The 12859-nt window shown below is 44.0% G+C and overlaps 1 protein-coding gene across 1 annotated transcript; it reads right to left on the reverse strand.

Annotated features, from left to right (window-relative positions):
- Positions 1 to 6117: 6117 nt before the first annotated feature.
- Positions 6118 to 11402, reverse strand: LOC127299206 (importin subunit beta-1). The gene is made up of 3 exons (XM_051329134.2): positions 11325 to 11402; positions 8030 to 10454; positions 6118 to 7204 (listed from the first exon to the last, which is right to left on the reverse strand). The coding sequence occupies exons 2-3, from the start codon at positions 10447 to 10449 to the stop codon at positions 7006 to 7008; spliced, it is 2619 nt and encodes an 872-aa protein (XP_051185094.1). The 5' UTR covers positions 10450 to 10454; positions 11325 to 11402; the 3' UTR covers positions 6118 to 7005.
- Between the last annotated feature and the right edge of the window lie 1457 nt (positions 11403 to 12859).

Below are 12859 nucleotides of genomic sequence, written 5' to 3' on the forward strand. Positions count from 1 at the left end.
TTTAGTACAAGTTTTATCTGAATGAATATAGCTTTGAAAATTATCCATGATCATTATGATTGAGTATGCAAGATGAGCCACATAAGCTTTAATATGAGAGCGCTGCTCAGATAGATAAGTATAATCTGTTAACTGTTCTTTGACCAAGAACAAGGTTTGCCATCACCAATTATGATTTCTTATGCACCTTTATTTGTGATTACCTTATACTTGTTTCAAGTTGAGTTATATGAAGAAGTTGTTTACTATAATGTCTTGTGTGAATGAATATGATGCTTCTTGTCCGTATTTTATTGATCGACTCTTCACTCCATAAACATGTGGTCTTGTTTACTGAGCTCAGTTTCGCTTGGGGACAAGCGAAGTCTAAGCTTGGGGGGAGTTGATACGTCCATTTTGCATCACTATTTTATATCATAATTTGCTGTTATTCATTGATATATTTCGTATTGGGACACAATACTTATGTTATTTCATCTATTTTGCATGTTTCATGATTATTTGGAGATTGCGCATCGGAGCCAGGATTCTGCTGGAAAAAGCACCGTCAGGATGCAATATTTCGGAAGATCAGCTCTGGAAGGAATTTATACCAAAAATCCTATTTTTCAAGATGACGAAGGAAGCCAGAAGGAGGGGCCAGGAGGACCCAGGGTGGGCCCACACCCTAGGGCGGCGCGGCCCATGCCCTGGCCGCGCCGCCATGTGGTTTGGGGCCCACAGAGCCCCTTTCGCCTCCTTTTCTTCGCGTACTCCTTCGTCCCGAAGACCTAAGCCACAGAGGAATCCTCACGAAGGGTTACAGCCGCCTCTGCGGGGCGGAGAACACCAGAGAGAAAAGAGCTCTCCGGCGGGCAGGAATCCGCCGGGGAAATTCCCTCCCGGAGGGGGAAATCGACGCCATCGTCATCGTCATCGAGCTGGACATCATCTCCATCACCATCATCATCATCTCCACCATCATCACCGCCGTCTCCACCGCTGGACATCGTCACCGCCGTAGCAATTTGGGTTTGATCTTGATTGTTTGATAGGGGAAACTCTCCCGGTATCGATTTCTACTTGTTGTTGATGCTATTGAGTGAAACCATTGAACCAAGTTTATGTTCAGATTGTTATTCATCATCATACCACCTCTGATCATGTTCCATATGATGTCTCGTGAGTAGTTCGTTTAGTTCTTGAGGACATGGGTGAAGTCTAAATGTTAGTAGTGAATTATGGTTGAGTAATATTCAATGTTATGATATTTAAGTTGTGGTGTTATTCTTCTAGTGGTGTCATGTGAACGTCGACTACATGATACTTCACCATTTATGGGCCTAGGGGAATGCATCTTGTACTCGTTTGCTAATTGCGGGGTTGCCGGAGTGACAGAAACCTGAACCCCCGTTAGTATATCGATGCAGGAGGGATCGCAGGATCTCAGAGTTTAAGGCTGTGGTTAGATTTATCTTAATTACTTTCTTGTAGTTGCGGATGCTTGCAAGGGGTATAATCACAAGTATGTATTAGTCCTAGGAAGGGCGGTACATTAGCATAGGTTCACCCACACAACACTTATCAAAACAATGAAGATTATTTAGCTACATGAAGCGAAAGCACTAGACTAAATTCCCGTGTGTCCTCAAGAACGTTTGGTCATTATAAGTAAACAAACCGGCTTGTCCTTTGTGCTAAAAAGGATTGGGCCACTCGCTGCAATTATTTCTCTCGCACTTTACTTACTCGTACTTTATTCATCTGTTACATCAAAACCCCCCGAATACTTGTTTGTGAGCATTTACAGTGAATCCTTCATCGAAACTACTTGTCAACACCTTCTGCTCCTCGTTGGGATCGACATTCTTACTTATCGAAGATACTACGATACACCCCCTATACTTGTGGGTCATCAGTTATCAAAGCAAGCCTGGAGGTTATTGGATGAACCAAATTCTCTATGTGCTAGAGTATTGCGAGCTAAATATTATCCAGATGAGGATGTCCTAAAGGCTGGGCCGAAAGCTGGTTCCTCTTTCACTTGGCAAAGTATAGTCGCTGGTATTCAGACATTCAAGAGAGGCTGTATATGGAGGGTAGGAAACGGGAATAAGATTGATATTTGGCAGGACTGTTGGATTCCATCAAGCCCAAACCGAAAAATCCTTACTCCTCGCGGTGATTGCATTCTGTCGCGCGTTGAGCAACTTATTGATCCTATCTTAGAGGACTGGGACCGAGACCTTATTGAAAGTATTTTCAATCCTCTTGATGTGTCTCGTATACTGCAGATTCCCCTACACACGCGGGGCTTTGATGATTTTATCTCATGGCATGGAACAAAGAATGGGGTGTTTTCGGTCAGGTCTGCCTACCATATTGAATGGAGACATCAGTTCAATGGAGTCACTTGCCGATCCCTCATCTCTGGGACATCACCTGAAAATCCTACCTGGAAGAATTTATGGAAGCTAGCAGTACCGGCTAAAGTAAAGATTTATTGTTGGCGTATTATGCATGGTGTTATCCCTCTTAAGGCGATCTTATTTAGTAGACACATTGGCAATACGGGCATCTGCCCAGTTTGTGGCCAGCACCCAGAGGATATCCTTCACATGGTCTTCAAATGTGATCGTGCAGCTCTAGTATGGGAAGCTTTGGGGATTACAGATGTAATTAACAGGGCTATTTCTGCTACCAATTCGGGTCCTCAAGCCCTGGAGGAGATCTTCAAATTAACTTCGACGTCGGCGCCGGGCTTGGACGAACTAAAGATCCCGGAATTAGTTGCTGTTGGAGGCTGGTATATTTGGTGGATGCGGCGTAGGCAAACTCATGGGGAGCAGGTTCCCCCTATACAGCATTGTGTCAATTCTATTCGATCTATTACAGCGAATGCAAGGAAATCTTTAGCCCAAGTGAGTCCTGTGGCGAAAGTTGTTTGGACAAGGCCTCTAGCAAGAAATCTTAAACTAAATGTTGATGCAGCTTATCTCGAAGGGGATCACACCGGTGCAACGGGTGCAATTCTACGTGATAATCAAGGTAATTGTGTGGCGACAACTGCTAGGTTTATATCTCATGTGAGCTCGGCGATGATGGCCGAAGCTATGGCAGTTTTGCATGGCCTCATGATGGCGAACAGGCTGGGGATTAATTCTATTGAAGTGGAGTCTGATTCTATTGAAGTGATCCAATACTGCACGGGCGAAGAAAGGATTTGGAATGATGCAACGGCCATATATGCGGATATTTTTGAGCAAGTTGCAAGCATTGGACATGTGGAGTTCTCTCATTGCAGGAGGGAGACTAATATGGTAGCTCATGAGATTGCTAGGAATAGTCATAGTACTAGAACTTCTTGTAATTGGGTCGATGAACCCCCTAGTTTTATTCTCTCGGCCCTCCTGAATGATGTAACCATACTATGATTGGAGCAGCAAGTTTCTGACGCACTTTTTTCCTTACCAGGGTACCTACGGGGACTGGAAGGTTTTTAATGAGGCGGCTTGCTGGCTCGGGGTAATATATGTTATGATTTCAAAAAAAAGGCTTCGTAGGTGTAAGCATTTCACCAATAGCCTGTTGATCCACCCGTAAAAAAGAAGGTACTCTATTGATGCGTAAGTTATGTAAAATAAAATTGATTTTATACATTCGTATCCGTAAGTACCTATTTATCGCTATAATTTTATATCACAAAATATACTGTGCAATTGTTGGTTAAAAGCTTGTACTAACGAAACCTAATGGGCAACATATTTTGAGGCGGGAGGAGTAGTACGGTCTGTGTACTCGGCCTGAAAAGAGATCAATATACACGATAGCAAAGTAACATTAACGCTATAAGCAACGAAGGTTCTCTCGTATCTACACATGTCGCTAGAACAGTGATACCTAACAACTTAACCTATCACGTGATGTCTTGATTATAGTAACAGTTACGAACATTTGGTATAGGAGGTGGCGGACATGTGGCTCTAACTTTTTCCGCGGGCTCTAACTTTAACCGTATGATTTGATATGGAATCCGAGTACATGGAGTTCCCCGAGCCATGAAACGTGTGTGTCGTGTAGAAGCTTTTCCTTCGCTTGCAAGAGTTTGTGGTTTATACAGATGGAAGAATAAAGAAGGCGTCGCAAAGAGAAATCACTCTATCCGTGTCCACGCCTTCTTTCCCACATAGTTTTCAACTGCATAAAGATATATTCTCTTTGGCCTCCAGTGTTAAAGGCGTATAGAATTTTTGGATGTTCATGGTCAAAGAAATCAGTCTTGCTTTTCCAGGGAATCTGTGAAAGACTAAATGTGATTTCTGGGAAGTATTGTTTGGTTATACTAGTATAATAGGAGAAAGTGTTAAACCTACTATCAGCCAATCGAGATAATCCTTTCCTGGGGAATCCCTTGTTTCACAAAATCCACTTGGGGAATCTTGACGTGGCAAGCAATACACGCTTCGTGTGACAACAACCAATCAAGGACAAATTATAGTTTGGAGATGGTAAAACAACTTTAGGATGAGCCGTTCGAACTAATAATCGCCCAACTATGTTTCTGTAAAAACAGCAAATCCTAGTTATCAAGTATAAATCATAATGTTTGGCTAACCCTCAAATAGTACATGATTTATGGGGCATGTCGTCTTGCAATTGCGTATGAGCAACTCAGCATCCACAACAACACACCGCTCATTCTTGACCGCTGGTTGGTATATTTGGTGGGAGAGAAGGCAGATTATCCATGGTGAAAATGTGCAAGCTCCTTTTCGTTCATCAATGTCAATAGTAGCTGTTACTACAAATTATATGAAATCTTCGAAACAGCCACAGGAGAAGAAGAAGGAGGGATGGAAGAAGCCGATGGAAGGGAAACTTATGATCAATATTGATGCAGCATTCGATATAGACTCCGGTAAAGGAGTAGCGGGTGTGGTTATTAGAGATTACACTGGACATTGTGTGGCAGCAGCAGCGCAATTGTATTTACCCCATGTAGTTGATGCACATATGACGGAAGCTTATGCGTTTCGTGAGGGTCTTACTCTAGCGCAAAGGATTGGATGCAACAACTTCATTATTCAAACGGATTGTGCCCAAGTGGTTGATACTATGAAGCCGGAGGGAGGGGGGTTCTCAGCTACAGCTATCAGCCGTTATATATGACGACTGAATTATTCTTTGGAGTGGCTTTGGTGATGTGTTGATTGAGTATTGTAATAGGGAAGCAAATCAGGTAGCACACGAGCTTGCTAAAGTTTCTTTTAGTTCTGGTAGTTCTTGTACTTGGGTCGATGAGCCCCCTAGGTTCGTTCTTAGCAAGCTTGCAAGTGATGTAACGATTGTGTGATGGTGGCGGCAAGTTTCAGACGCACTCTTTTCCTTACCAGGGTATCTAAGGGACTGGAAGGTTTTTAATAACGCGGCTTGCTAGCTTAATTAATATATATTGTTTCAAAAAAAAACACCGCTCATTCTTATCAACTCCCTTCTCTCTCCTAGCTATAGTTTTGAGAGTCGCCCAAGGTAAACCGGGGCCAACCCGAGGCCATCCATGTCGGCATGCCAGTAGGGAAGGGCTAGGCGTCGGAGCTCGTAGTGTACATAGGCTAAATAAAGGTAGGTGTAGTTTGGTTCACTGGCGTTTGGATATATGCCAGGAAGAACTGAAGAAGGCATGGGATCCCTACGGACGGATCCGGTGGTCTTCTCTTTGGCGTGGAACTCCGGTGGGCAGAGATGGATGCAGCAAAGCGAGGAGCTTCGGGGAACTCCATTAATAAGGCCGAAGATCTATGTGGATTTGGCATCGGTGGTAAAAGTGGTTCTTCCAGAACTTCTTCAAGTGGTCTCTGAGGCCTCTTGGCTCCAACGCAAAACCTGATTGCAGAGTTACAGAAGCATCGTGGTGAAGGAGCACAACCTGATTGCCTATTCCAATACTCTCATGACCTTGTGCTAAATGCAAGGGCTCCTTGGGGACCGATTCCCTGTTGAAACAAAAAAGAATGTGCACAACTACATAATATAAACTCCACTAGTTTACTCCACAACTACATAACCACGCAGCACCCAGCTTTAGCGGAATGCCCAGTAATGATATCACGCATGCACATGTGCCATGGCAGAGCAGGATAAAGAAAAGGCAAAATCCATATCATTGAACACATTCATCATCATCTTCTCATATACACAGCCAATGATATGACACGTCTGATAGGAGGTGACGGAATTCCACATAATAATACAATTCCTGTAACCAAGAAATACGACTCGACAGCTCTCGCCCGAACAAAACCAGTCCAAGACCTATAATTGTTCTTTTTTCCTCGCCAGCACAAGCTGAAATGGAACAGCAGCATAGATAACAAAAAAGAGCACTGCTCCGACAACACCTTGAAATAAACCGACGCGACGGCGCGCCGTCTCAGTCTTGACCAAAGAGGAACCCTTACAAAACAGTCCAGAATGAATGCAAGACCATGCAAGTATGAAACAAAAAAAAAAGGAAGTAAACAGACTACCAGCTCAGGAGGAACATGTCCAACATAGTGAACTTGGACGCCCTGAGCACTACAAAATAATCCTGTGACAATGCATGCAAGCCCCATTTTGCATAATGGATCCAGAAGAAATGGGGCTTTGTAGAGACTGACAATACGACCAAAGTTCGATGCATGCAATGAATGCAGGGGAAAGCAATAGCACCCAGACCATAAGCATGTATGCCAAGCCGAGGGACCATCGCCATGGCAGGCAACAATAGAAGCTCGTCTCACATCCAATAGGAAATGAGGGTTCTGGGCTCCTTTAGAAAAGTTAGCAGGCGGCCAACTTAACCCTCTTTTCCGCAGAAGTGAAAAAGGCTGGGTTGACACATGTATGCATGAGTTAGTGAGGACCTCCGACTCTGCCTTGAGGATTGTGGACTTCTCCAAAGAGCAGGTCTAGACCATGATGCAACCAAAGACCTGGACTCGACGCGTGGATGGATGCAGGTGCAGACTCGAGACCAATGACACATCAACCTGAAACCGCACGGCTGATTGCAATCCTTGCCCAGTCAGCTGATTCTTTGACCAATGGATCATCGGATGATAAGCACTCATCCAAAAATTGCTTGCTTGAGGTGGACTGATTTATCAAAGGACCAGCATGGACACCCAATGTGTCTGCCAGATCCCCCAAGACACCTATTGCAGTCTTCATCACAGAATCATCCCTGAAACGGTAAGAGATAGCGTTAGAAAATTATTGTGCAAAAGTGAGTAGCATTGTGCTGAAATATTTGTCCATATGGGTGTGGCATTGGTGCTTGTGGTTACTAAAAGTGAGACTGGTAATCATATGGGTGTTGTATTGATTGGCTGAGCAGCTTAAGGAGGAGAGATTTTCTATTCTGGCAGTAGACTAAGGTGTCTGTGTGCCGACACATTGTCCTAACTGGATTTGGCCCTAATTTGAATGCAAACAACATGCATGCCTTAGAAGAATAAAAGTGACCAAGCTTAGTCCATGCATAGCAAGAAATCCAAAATTAGTTTCAGAAGGCCATTTATAAATGAAGCCCGAAAATTATTAGCAGTTCATATTGAGAAGTTCACGGACACAGAAATTTTCCAAGCTTAGCTCGACCAAACATACTGCCAAAATCAATTCAAATTTATCAGGCTCCTTTTAAGGTTCTGACATATTGTTACAGCTGTGGTTCTGACATATTGCTACACCAACAGCATGCTAGGGGCAGTGGCAAATAATGAAGTTTCGTAAATGAGTGATACGAATGGATTTGGAATCTTGCAGTGGCATGTGATGAAACTGGTAGTTATTCAGTGGCATATAAGCAATTGTCTGCTTCAAGAAAATAGCTTTAGGATACAATTGATTGATGTATATTTTTAAGTTACAGCTAGACATTTGCCTACCTATCGTTATCTATGTGTTTGCATGACCAGTTTCCAGATTTGAGCATCCAGAAAGCAGGAAATAAAGATCATGTAAATTAAGTGAGCAACGAAGGAAATGGAAGGTATTCTTGACAACTTACATATCCTTGCCATTATAAAGAGCGTCAAGGAACTGAAGAATATGTGGAGCATACGGCATCAATAATTGTGTCTTAGGCGAACTCTTGAATCCTTGAAGAATACCAGAGTAGGCCTCCAAGATGCCATTCCTTAATTGATTTGTGTAGTCGAGCATTTCATCATCAGCTGCATTTGCATGCGCTGATAGATCTGCTGCACTTTGTAGCATGGGCATGGCATAGATCAAATACTTCTCAAAGTTCTCCCCAATTGCAAGTGCAATATCACCAAAGCATGAGAATATAGGTGGTTTTACAGATCTGTGCAGCTGATTGCTGGATAGATCCTTCAGTAGCTGGGTCATGATGCCGTCACAGTAGGGCAAAATTTTGTCCTCCAGTGCCCTGCACAGGTCACCCACAACGCCTACCGTAATGGCGCATACCTGATACTCTTCAAAGTTCTGAAGTCCCATTTCCAAATACTGATAGAACTGTGCCATGTACTTTGCAAAATTCGAACCGGCTGCATATGCCAATGCACCAATAGAAAGCATTGCCTCCTCATGCACTGTGGCATTCCGACAAGCAAAAACTCTCAGAAACAGATCCATCATCTGATCCGCATACTGTAAGAAGGCAAACTTTGTTGACTCCATCCCTCCCAACTTCTGGATAATGACCTGCAAACAACCACAAAGAAGACCCTGCAGATCGCTCCGCTTCTCCTTCTCATCAGTTGACAACTTTCCTGCTTCAAGTGTCTGGTGGAGTTCCATCATAATCACAGGTACCAGCTGCATAACAATAGGAGCTGTCTCCTCAGTGGAGCACCTGACAACTTCGTTTAGAGTCTCATAAGCTGCAGTACGAAGCCTGGATTCTCCAGCATCCTCTCTGTGACTGGTCACAAGAAGGGCCTGAACAATATCTTGAAAGAAAGGGGTTAATGGCGATGCTGATCCAGCATCCACATAGCCTTGAGCAAGGAAATAGAGTGCCCCACATGCCTTTTCTGCCACATTTGGGACATCCTTCATGCTTTGAAGCAGCACAGTAAGTATTTGATGGCAGTTCTCAGATGTAATGACAGGAGCTGTTTCAAGTGCAGAACCATGAAGAAACTCGAATATTCTTCCGAGGGTCCAAGCAGTTGTGTCCTTGACATGGTTATTTGGGTCTTTTACCAATGCAGACAGCATAAAATTCAAGGCGACATTAACTAGAGGGGTCAGTTTATCAGCTGATGGACCCTCCAAAATGGATCCAAAAGCATATGTTGCAGCCTCTCTCTGCCTCCATTCAGATTTCGTTATATTCTCCTCAACAAAAGGCATTACAAGAGGAACAATATCATCCCCAACAGTCCTTGCCACCAGGCCTAAACAAGTACCCCCAGCCATTGCAAGATTCCAAGCACCTTCATCCAAGTCTTGGTCGTCTTCCTGCTTGAGGAGAGTCTCCAGCAGCATGGGCACTAAGGCAGGAAGAGCTTGCTTGATAAAATAGTAGCAAGGAACATCAGAATCAGCTGTAAACTCGCTACTGTACTCATCCAATATGTCAATTTCCTCATCACATATGGAACTCCAGAATTCAATAGCCTGAAGTGCAACTGACTCCTCGTCTCCCCTCACAGCCTTTGCAGTAATATTAAATATGTCCTGCATGTATGTGGCCAGCTTATCGTAATAAGTAGACGAAATAGCAACCAAACACTCAAAGGAGGCCTGTCTTATCTTCATCTCTGGTGACTGTGTTGCTTCACAAACAACTCTCATAATATAATCGCGCTCCATATCATTGGAGAAGTTAACCTGAGCAAAGCCCAATGCATTGTACAATGCGCGTGTGGCTGCAAGCCTCACTTCGGAGTTCCCTTCAGACGCATTCATACCCTGAACAACAGCGGTAAGTATCTTGTTGACCTGGTCCTGGTCAACAGCTTCCGGAGAAACTTCCTCACATAAGTAACCAAGTGTCTCCAGCGTCGCCTGCTTGACGTTTGGCTGCACCTGATGTATGTTGGAGAGCAATGATGCTATAAGCTCAGGCCATAGCTTCTGGGGGATCTCAATGCCAGCAATCTTCGCAATGACTTGAGAAGACGTAGATCTGGCACTGGCAACAGGAGATGAGAGAGTTTGCAGCAGCAGCGCTTTAATTTGTGCCTTGACACCAGCATCCAGTGCCAGCCATCTCTGGAAAAGTTCGTTCTTCCTGTGCTGCTCCTTTGCATCCAGGGCATTCTTGAGGATCAGACCAGCCAACCTGCGGCTCTCCTCCGGTTTCTCATTGTTGGCCAACTCACTTGATAGGGAGAGCAAGAAACTTGGGAGGTTTTGCTCCTGAAACTGCTTGAGGCTTTCTTCAGCGTGCTTCCTAACCGCGCCATCAGGAGACTGTGCGCTCAAGAGTATTTGAGTAACATCCAACGACATGTTGACTGGGTAACACCATAAGAGGGGAGTCAGATATAGCTTCATATTATAAAAAATTACATGCATGGTTAAAGATATATATAACTCCTCTCAAATGTAAATTTGACAAGACACAAGTAGGAGTCCTCTCATGTAACGCCAAACAATCTTATGCAATGTAAATTTGGCGAGACGCGAAGTCAGCGTTGAAGCATGGCACTAATCTTTCTACAACGAGGCAACCAGTTGGTTACACAGAATTCTGTAATAAGAAGTTAAAGTGCATGGAAACATCTACATATAACCAACTGAACAGAGGAAAGGCAACCTTGGTAGCACAGTGAATACGAATCACCCAATTCTAAAGAGCTGTATAAAATCTGAGAAAACTATGATGACATACCACTTCTCCTTTAAATAAAAAAAAAGTGTACAAAATCTGACAGTAATCTTCTTTTACACAATAACTCATGTTTCCACACGGAATCAGGTCCACGAGTTACACCCGAAGCATCAGCTAACCTGAACTTTCCCAATACACTATTTCATTGATAGCACTATTTCCTTGTATCATCGAACTACCCAGCCGTTCGTTCCTTTATCTAGATCGCCCACGCATACGTGACTACCGCACAGTAGCAGACATAAAAAATTCCACTAGATAACCGTCAATACAGCACTAAAACAGAGCGAAAAGAGCCGTCAACCAACTGCACGGTTTACAATTTCAACGCATCCGTCAGATCCGCGCACGCATCAGATCCGCCTTAGCACACGGAAACCCGCAACAGATCTGCCGGGAAGTTCTACCTTCTGCGCGCTACCTACTTCCTGGCGAACGATAGAAGAGCGGGGCAAGGACGGAGAGGGCGGAGGCGGTGCTCCGCGTCTCTTACCTTCTCGCTGCCTGCTGGGACGGACGGGGAGGCGGTTGGCGGCGAGGGGCGGGGCTGCGCTGGCCGGCGCGGGAGCTTCAACGGTTCCGGCGGCGGGTAGGTAGCTCGGCGGCTGGGCGACGGCGAGGGAGCTCGGCGGTCGGGCGGCGGCGGGACGGCGGCGAGGCGAGAGGAGCGGGGAGGGGAGGGGAGAGGAAATCTGGGGAAAAGAAAAGGGAAAATAAGGGTTTTTGTTTGGTGTGCTGGGAGCAAGTTGCGCCAGGCGAGGCGCGGATCCTGGCCGTCCGATCTGCGGCGGGCGGCCGTGATGAGGTGGGAGGGTTTGATTGGGTGTGATTATTTTGGGTTTGGACGCTATCTGCCTGTTGCTTTCTCCACGATTTTTTAAAAGAGAGTCCTGGCTTTTCACGAGTCAATTCGGGTTTGATGGGGTTACTATTTGGGTTGCTTGAAGCAAACAAATATAAACTCGTTGGTATAGGTTTTTTTGAAGAACCGGCAACCATTGTTGAAGTTAATTTAGATACTAGTAAATATTCAGAATGTCTAAAAATAAGAAATCCAAGTCTGCAATTAATTGGCAAGTAGGTGCGCCAACTACATAGTTGTGAGTTGTGACCTCCCTTGATTGCTAGGCAAAGTGTGTGTTCGCTAGGATGCAAATAAGTGACAGGAGAAGGCAGCCAGAAAGACATGTGGGGTCATTCCAAATGCCAAGGACCAATACGTAAATATTTGTAAATAAAAAGGTTTTACAAAAAAGTATTACACATAGCTCCGCCACAAATAGTTAGCTATCAAGCCAAAGTTGCGAGATAGTAGATAAACGATAGAGGATTGTGGATGGCATGACTTAGTTCGTGTGGGTAAGAGCGAGAAGAATGAATCAACATGTCTGGCAAGAGGCAGCAAAAAAAGGGATGCACGTCGGTGATAGATCGTCTAAGCCCTACATTACTCGATCTCCTTTCAAAAATGTGTAAGCTTGTAAAATATGTCACCACAAGCTAGGACTAGGCCCAAACATGGGTGTGAAAAGACAACACATTATTAATTTTATAAAAAAAATTGTAAACCTACTAAACTAAAGGAGTCATAACCCAAATCATATAACTCTTAAGGATGTCAATCGAGTAAGAAGTAAAATATTGGCCCTCTTACTCGGTTAACCAAATGTGATTTTGTAAAAACCCTAAATATCGATTTGACAGATCCAATGATCCTCTAAGTGCGAAGAGAGTTTTATTGTTTTTATTATTTATTTACTTATTATTTTTGATGTTTCCTTTTGTTTTCCATTATCACTTTCTCTTATATCTCTTATTGCATTCTTTTTAGCATGATTACGATAAGAGCAATATATTGGAGGGATTATTGGGTATTTATTCTTGTGCGGGTACTAGAAAAACGAAAGTGAATCTCCAAATTTCTACCACCAAGGTAAAAGATCATGCAAGAAAAAATATGGGCGTCATTTTTGCAGACTCTCTTAGCGATGAAGAGTAGGAGCAATCGGAGTTAACTTACTGCACAAA

Source organism: Lolium perenne, chromosome 5, assembly GCF_019359855.2.
Source record: "Lolium perenne isolate Kyuss_39 chromosome 5, Kyuss_2.0, whole genome shotgun sequence".
Taxonomy (NCBI): domain Eukaryota; kingdom Viridiplantae; phylum Streptophyta; class Magnoliopsida; order Poales; family Poaceae; genus Lolium; species Lolium perenne.